Source organism: Cotesia glomerata, linkage group LG1 (genome assembly GCF_020080835.1).
Source record: "Cotesia glomerata isolate CgM1 linkage group LG1, MPM_Cglom_v2.3, whole genome shotgun sequence".
Taxonomy (NCBI): Eukaryota; Metazoa; Arthropoda; class Insecta; order Hymenoptera; family Braconidae; genus Cotesia; species Cotesia glomerata.
In genome coordinates this window covers 23876847-23885804 of record NC_058158.1, presented here as the reverse complement: position 1 = coordinate 23885804, position 8958 = coordinate 23876847, and the positions used below count along the sequence as shown (strand labels likewise).

The 8958-nt window shown below is 36.3% G+C and overlaps 1 protein-coding gene across 5 annotated transcripts in view; it reads left to right on the top strand.

The window, feature by feature from the left end:
• The window catches only part of LOC123275370 (homeobox protein prospero), a 111890-nt gene that overhangs the window by 88780 nt on the left and 14152 nt on the right, over positions 1-8958 (top strand). For all 5 annotated transcript variants that reach the window (XM_044743448.1, XM_044743453.1, XM_044743450.1 and 2 more), the window contains 3 exons: positions 2033-5550; positions 5626-6105; positions 6956-7110. In XM_044743448.1, coding sequence (XP_044599383.1) covers positions 3028-5550; positions 5626-6105; positions 6956-7110 — 3158 coding nt within the window. In that variant the 5' untranslated portion in view covers positions 2033-3027. The remainder of the gene's footprint in view (positions 1-2032; positions 5551-5625; positions 6106-6955; positions 7111-8958) is intronic.

Sequence of the window (8958 nt, the reverse complement as noted above, 5' to 3'; positions counted from 1 at the left end):
GCAAAAATAGGAAAAACCCCTATGTTTTTTTCTCCGTGTAGGCTAAAGAGCACCCCAAGATTTTTTTCACCTTTCAATATCAGACGTTAGTATTTCTCACAGTTGAGAAAGACATGAAAAACATCGGGGCGAGGAACAGAAAGTAAGCTAAAAATATTGAGGGAAGAAAATTTATAAAAAATTTTATCGGTTAAATATGCACAACAGTGATTTGATCTTTAACTGCATGAAAAATAGCACCTTCTTTAACAGTAAATTATATTAGTCATAATAAAGTAAAATAAAACGTAGTGTGCTTAATCCTTGTATGAAATAGATATATGGGTTTAAAATTTTTCTTTAATTCGGTTTGAATTCAATTTGAAAATTGGTTTTTATTTTAAAACAGCAAATTATAAATAATGTTGGAAATGATATTTTTCTTATTTATTGTCAATATCATAAAAACAAATCCCACTTTCCAAAACGATTAATGATACTTCGCGAAAAATGGTTTTGTTATTAATTTGTATAAAATAGGATGTACAGGTTTAGGTTTTGTATAAGTATTAACAATAAGTTAGTCATGAATTTTATTTCACGGTGTGGGTAATCAGCAAAACCATGAAGTGAAATATAAAAGGTTTGATATGGACCGTTGAACGCAATTGTGTTCCCAGGCACCCCCTGCGAACTATTCAGCTACCTAACACATGACGCTTATGGGGGAGGGGGGGGGGCTTTAATTCCAATGCACATGTTGTCTTGTCTTAGCGCTATGTTGGGGTTCCAAACTACCAAAAAAGTTAATTATACAGTAGAAAGGAAATTGCTGCTCCAAGCTATTCTCAAGTAATGGAATTAAGAACATAAAATTTATAAGCTTATTTTTAGAAAACTTCAAATTCTGATGATAAAGTAATTTTTATATGCCACATAGAATACACAGAAAAAAAAATGTTCTTGAATCAAGTATATAATTTTGAAGAATATCTTTTTGATTCGAGTAAAAAAATTCTTAAACTAAGAAATATTTACTTGGCTTAAGTAAATTTTACTTGATTCAAGAATTTTTTGTCTTGATTTAAGACAATTACCCTCTTCAAAATTATTTTCTTGGTTCAAGAATTTTCCTCTCGAATCAAGTTAATTTTTTTTTCAGTGTACAAATTTTAATAGATTATAGTTATACTTGATAACTTATCTATGCCTGTGTAAAGTTCTGAAAAAAATTTCCCAAAAATGATATCGCTTTCGGGAATGAATTCAATGACTTTTCTGTCAGTGTGTACATGAATGATTTCATATTGACGCGATAATACGTACCAGCCAGCACACGTCGTCTCGTAGACTTCAAGGCAAAAAAGAGTCGCGTGAATAGATGGCAGCATTTTGCCTGTAATTACCCTCCAGCATACTTCCGAATCGAAATATGACGGGTGAGGAGAGGCAATAACACTCTCTACTTGGTTAAGCCATTTCCGGTGAGTTATACCTCTCTTTTCATTGAGTCCCACGCATCAGAGCCCTTCATGCATTTCAGAGGGGTATGCAAGAGCCACATATAGATAGATATATGTACTTGTGTATAAACTTCCATAAAGAAGCCCCCCCTCAAAGCTGTCCTATAGGTGAAGTGTTTCTAATTCTTATCTTTAACCATATGCTTCAACCACATGGTTTATTTTTTTTTATAACGTTTTTTCAATTCTTTTTCTTATTGATTTGTCATTTAAGTATACCTCTATACAATATAAATACAAGGAAATGTGAGTTATTTTTATGTTTACTTTTATCTGTAGGTTTTATACTTAAAAAACTTAGAAAATATATTAACGTTAATATTTTAATCGAATTTTCATAACAAATTATCATTATGAAATTATTGTTAAAATTTATCTTAATAAAAGACATAGAAAGTTATATTTATATTGGTCATACAGAGTTGTTAAGTACGCTTTAGCACACATCGTTTCAATGAATATGTAAAACTGAAAAAAATCCCACTTAATGATTGCTAAAAAACAATATATTTTTATCTTTATGATTTCAGATAAAAAAAACTTTAGCAACGAAAATCGAGACGAGGGAGCAAGGGGCATTTAGCCCTTTGGTGCACTCGAAGGATGCAGCTCCCAAGCGGGAGCACGAGAAGTCCTCCAGCGCGAGCTCCTTTTCCTGCGACGGCATTTGGTATTATTGACGGACACAAGATCGGCAATAAACATCAATTACAGGGCGTGAAAAGTTGCTCGAGCTCAAGTTGTCGGGAAGGTAGCAAAAATAATAGCAACGGGAGTGACAACGGTCCCGACCACCATTCGGTACATTTGATTAATAACAAACGTAATCTAAGAAAGCATTATCCACTGAGAATCTGTGATCGACAGCCATTGGCGTCGACTTTAAGGTGGACAGAGCGGAGTGGGGAATAGTAAATAGAACCCAAGTAGAAAAGTGGTGGGTTTAAAAGAGAAGGTGACTATAAAAAAATACGATAAAATCAGATGGAGAGGTCACAATAATGAAATAAAAGTAATTAAAAAATAAAATAATTAGTGTGTGTAAAAAGAAAGTGTAATTTAAAGAGGAAATTCTAAGAACAGTTGGAGAAAATAGCAGTTGTAGCGGTGAACTCAGTAGAAAGAATTAAACTGTTGATGTCAATTTTGTTTTCGTTGTGTTGTGAATACCGACTAGTAAATAAAATTTGGTTACAAGACTTTTAAGCAAAATTATTGAAATCGCCAAAAAAAAAAAAAAAAAAAAAAAAAAAACAACTTCTATAGCTAAGCAAGCAAAGAAGAAGAAGCAGCCGAAATAGAAGGCGCGACATTGGGGAAGGAAAAAGCATCGTACACCGCAAAGAGGGGAGAACAGCTTCTAGAAGGAGTGTGGTAGGCGAAGTAGAAGGGATCGTATTGGAATATAGAAAGAGCGTAGAGAGCCACGAGTCAAACTATTCGAGTAAGAAGGGGTGGGGTGACAAGGTGCCCTGGCGGGGAGGGGTCGTGGAGGCCTTCGGGGGGCCGACCAACCAGACGGCCGATGATGTCATCGGAGGAGGAGACCGACTGTTTCGCCCTCTACGGAGCAACTGCGGATAGTAAGCAACAGCAACTTTTGAAGAAGCAAAAGCGAACCAGACAGCGCGTGGACGCCGGCGAGCCGCGCAACAGCTACTCGAGCATTCCTAACTTTAGTTCGCGGCCATCCTTTCTTGGTGGTGGGATATACGGTGCGATATTTAGTGGAAGTGGGCCACCACCAAATCATCAACAACAACAGCAACAACAACAACTGCAATCACAACCTGGAGCAGTGGGTACCCAAGGTCATCTCGTTTCAACAACGGGACCAACTACACAGCATTCAGCCCACGCGGCATTTGGATTTTTCGGGGCTCCAGGCTTCGGCCCTGCCAAGATGCTAAACGAGCTTCTTGGAAGACAAGTGAAACAAGCCAGTGACGCTGGCGGATCACCACCTGAAGGCAGCCATGGAATGACTGGAGCTGGTATGGACCAAACTGCTAATTTACAATCTGGTGCTGTCGTAAATTGTGATGATCCCGCGACTGCAGCTGAGCTCACGCAACACATGTTACGTGACATATTACAAGGACGCAAACTTTCTGCTCTTGGAGTACAAGAGCAATCTAATAATAACAATAGTATACACAATAATAATAACAATAATAATAACAATAATAATAACAATAATACTACAACAGAGTTACTCAAATCTCAGCAACATCAACAGCAAAGTCCACAACAACAACAACATCAAAATAGTGATAGTGTACGGACGATAAGTGGGGCAGTGCAGAGTGGAGGGGAAGAAAGTGTTGACGGGAATAATATAAATACAAATCATAGTGACCGAGATACTGTTATGCCTGGAGATGCGGAGGATAGTACCGAAGATGCTGCTTCTGCGGCACGTGCTATGGAAGAAGCATTTGCTGAGGCTGGCATGGAGCCAGGTGCCAATCTCGATGGATCGGATTGTGAACAAAGCTTACCTCCAAGTCCAACAGTAACACGTCCTGGGTCAGTATTAATCAAAGAAGAAATTTCAGATACAATAAGTTTAAGGAGAAGTCGTTCAGCAAGTCACTCTCCGTGTCCAATTGTTCCTAAGTCTGAAATAAGTTCACCATCGACTGAAATAAAACGCGCGCGTGTTGAAAATATAGTCAGTACCATGCGAAGTAGTCCAGCACTTCAACCAGTTAATGGTTGTAAAAAAAGAAAACTTTACCAACCACAACAACAGACAGTTCATCATGTTCTACAGCATAGTGTTAATGATAACATGATTGATGTGGATGATGACGATAGTGAGGAAGAAGAAGATCCTTCAACAATAAAGCAGAAACGCGAAGAGAAGGACCACTTGAAAATTCAGTTAAAACTTCTACATGAACAGTTAGAAGTTATGCAGCGAAAGTACAACGAGCTATCGAGTCGGATGGAACCTGAGAGTAGTGAGAATAGTGAACAACCAGCGAGTCCGCAGAATCCACCACAACAGCCACCTCCGCGGCCACAAAGACCTCACCCACCACCTTTTAACGGTCTCTCGTCACTGCCACCTGATCATCCTCATGCAACTGCAGCAGCTATGTATCACATGGGCCAAAAACTTTATTTTGAGCAACAACATGCTGCTTTAGAGAGGATGAAACAACATCAAGAAGTCGCTGCTAGACAACAGCAACAGGCACAGAGAGAGCGTGAACAACGTGATCAGCATCAACAACAACAAACGCCACCACCACCTAGCCAGGGACGAGAATCAAGTCAAAGAAATACGGGACCGTCAACGCCTCAAACATCTCAAATGCAAGCTCCTGTTACACCTCATCAGCACAAGGATTTTCCAGAAAGACTGAACGTGTTTAGAAATAACGCACACTTAACAAGCTCTACCGGAGCTATTGTTACCGATACTGACCTTGAAGGCCTTGCAGACTTATTAAAAACTGAGATGTCTTCGACATTAGGTAATGTTGTGGATGCAGTACTAACTAAATTTATACAACAAAGAAGGTTTCTTGGTAAATCAATAGAAGCGGCACAAGCTGCAGCTGAACAACTCAGTAAAGATTTACTTCATGGGAGTCAATTACTAGAGAGGAAGTCTTCACCGAGAACAAAAGTTGTAGACAGAGGAGCATCTCAGATACCTAGTGGCCCAAACGGACCACGGGGGTCGCTGAGTGGTGGCCCCCCAATTTCGCAACCGACAACTTTTCCACAAATCGGTTCAATGAGTGGACCTCATGGTCCATTGTCAGGCCCAACGGAAAATAATCTCAATCAAATCAATCAATTACCTCCTCTTGCGAGACCAAATGCTCCAATATTCCAAACACCTAAACCACCAACGATATATGCCATGTCATCTATGCAAGTGCAACAGCAACAACAACAACGAGAGCAACAACAAAGAGAACAACAGCGTGAACAATACTGCAATATGAGAAGTGATGACAGAGAAGCAAGAGATATTGAACAAAATGAAGCTCTATCTCTTGTTATGACGCCAAAAAAGAAAAGGCATAAGGTGAGTTCAATGTTTAAAAATATTTTTCTTTATTTCTTATATTTTTTATTAACAAAATGTCAATTATGTCTATAGGTTACTGACACAAGAATCACACCAAGAACTGTTTCAAGAATATTGGCTCAAGAAGGCAGTGGGTCTCAAAGTGGCAATGAAAGTCCACCACCTTTACCACCGCCAACACGCCATGTTTATGGGCACGGGGCACCTCCAATGCTTCCAGTCTCTTTACCAACAAGTGTAGCTATACCGAATCCAAGCTTACATGAAAGCCAGGTATTCTCACCTTATTCACCATTCTTTAATCCACACGCCAATCATCCTGGTCAAGTGCCACCCCCTGGACCTCATCATCTACCAGCGAGTCCACCAGGTGGTGGAGTTGATCTTCGAGATTCACCGCCACTTCCTCATCCACCAGCGATGCTTCATCCTGCTCTTCTGGCCGCTGCTCAACATGGCAGTCCAGATTACGGTCATTTAAGAATGGATAGCAATGATCGGGGTAGTGATTGCAACTCTGGTGATATCAGCTACGATGGAATTCAACCTACAATATCCTTTTGTAATACTAATATAAAATAATTATTTACTTTAAGAATTTTAATTTCATAATCTCTAAAATTTTTCATAATAGCAAAAAAATCAGACTACGTTTTCTAAAAATTATTCTTATCTGCTTATCTCGGTGAAAAAGTTTTTGTACAAGCTAAAATAGTTGGTTGGCTCAAATAATCGTTGAGTTAGTTTGTAGTAAACTTATACTAAAGTCGCGCGTATATATATTCAGAAATAGAGTTTGTCCGGCAACGAGCTACACTTACGAAAGTTCTTTTCTATGTGCTTGAACTACTCATATAGAGCTTCATTTCTAACTTAGCCAATAATCTACCCTGATAGTTGAACTGAGAAAATAGTAAGCTTGTTCAAAAGTTGTTACAAAGTCTATTATATATTTAAATTGATTAACGTTGACAAATAAAAAGCTTAAAAATTTCTTTGACACTTCAAAAAATAAATTATTCAGAAAAGTTTAACAAAAATAAAAAAAAAAAAAAAAACAAAAAATTTTAGTCAAGCTATGAGAAAATGTCGATACAATATTTGGTTTAATATCGAACGGAAGTAGAGTATAGAATATTTGGATTAACTAAATAAGAATTCGATGAAACCACAGTAAAATATCCCATTACTAAGTAAGGAGTCAGTAAGGTTTCTACTGAAGATGCGGCCAATCGTAGGTTAACCTAAGCTCAAATCGAGACCCCTCGATCATCATATCATAGTACTTCAGCTTGTACGATTTCTAATCCAATTTTATACGAAAAAAAATACGATCAAGTGTATAGAATTAGATTTGTAAAAATATCTTACATATGCAGTTATTTCCTTAACCACAGTGCAATCGTCGACATTGACGCCGATGCATCTGAGGAAAGCCAAGCTGATGTTTTTCTGGGTGAGATATCCGTCCTCGGCTGTCCTGAAAATGTATTTCCCGGACATAAAATTCAACAAAAACAACACTGCTCAACTGGTCAAGTGGTTCTCCAACTTCAGGTAAATTTATATATAATTATATTCTCAACTGTTCAATATAATTTTTGGTCAAAAAAACAGTCACTCTTACAGATAAATTAGAATTTTGAATAAATCCTGAATAGTTGTAGTAAGAAATTCAAAAAAATAGTAAAACTTTATAAGAATTAGCTTAACGGTTCGTGAACTTTTTACATTGAATGTAAGCGAGAATGAGGAATTGACCACTCCTCAATCATGCTTAGTATACCCTTGATATAAGCCCCAAGAGATGGTAGAAGTAACCATGGGTGTGTCTGAATCTTAATTATAGCAAGTCGCTGGATATAAGTAACGTTGGTCCGTTCTACTGTCCGACATAACACAAACTATGCAGAAGCTTGCTAGTTCGTTCAGGAGGGTTAGCAAGATTGCAGGTGGTGACCAATAACGGACACAGCATTAGCATGATTATAATTAGGCTGAGTACGAAGAGATCGGAGATATAAGGCGGACAAATGTACTCTCGACATCATATATTATCATACACGGTTTATGTTCTATCTTATCATTTATGATTTTTAATATGGATTCCCACGCATCATTTATTCATTCTAGAACTCTTTTCTCTATCAGATCTGAAACTTTGTTATCTAATCAAACAAAATAATCTCTTATCTCTATATCATATTTGATTAAAATAGTAGCAAGACAAAATTATATGGAGATATATATATACATATAATACAGTGTCTTCGTTTTTATTCACCACCCCCGACAGTAAACTAAACTAATCACGTAAGGCTCATTATTTGCGTTTTTCTACGACGCGTTTTACTTTAAGTCTAGCGTGCGCTTGATCTGATATACTAATACACGGTTTCCTGTACGGAAATGTCTACATTATTTTGTACTTATGCTTATACAGCCTTTTTTTGAATTACTTTTTGATGTTTTTTCTACAAGATATAGCCTTGTATATTTACTAGATAAAAGCTGACCTTTAATAAATAATTTTAACAGTAATTCTTTTAGAATAATAAACATTTATATATTATAAAAAATCCACGGAGTTTTTTATGACACAATTTTTAAAATTTAATACCAAACTATTTAATTAGAGTGCATTATAACTTAAAAAAAAAAATTATAATTTGTGTACTCAAAATTACCATGATCAATTTGAAAAGAACAATTTAATTTTACATGACTTATCATAATGCAAAACATTAGACTACTTTATGATCGAAAATTTTATTCTCTTCTTCTCTGCAACTATTTTTATTGTAATATTCTTATTAGTAAAACGTAATTTGTGTACTATTGTACAGATGTTTCAATGAAGATTAATTACATAATTCGGAAATATTGATTCAATGTAGTAAAAACGAGTAAATTACAGTAAACTAAAAAAATTTTCCTATCAAGCAATTGATAAAGGTTTGTAGCTTGGAAACATGATAACATGAGGAAAAAATCTGTTAGTAATTTTTTAACTTCACGCTATAAAAATCAATAATTTTCAAAAAAATGAGAATTTATTCTGACTAGTTTTTCGAAAATGTCCTAATGTAAGTTAAAAAGCTCGAAAATTTATAAAGTCGTAAAAGTGAGGTTAAAAACTAGCTCAAAATTTCATAATAGGGAATTTTTTAAGTGTTTCGAGCTCACATAGCGTGAATTTCCAGGGATGGCCGGTAAGGTTGATCGTTTTTTCTTTTTAATAAGCTCATTTTATCCCTGCCAGATTGAGTATCGCAAATGGCTTGCTAACTCGGTGTCGTTTAATTATGATAATTAACGAAAAATTAAGCTGGTGTTGTCTTTAATATTACGCATAAATAGATATTGGCATTTGTTCTACCGCATAAGAATTATTGATTTTTTTTT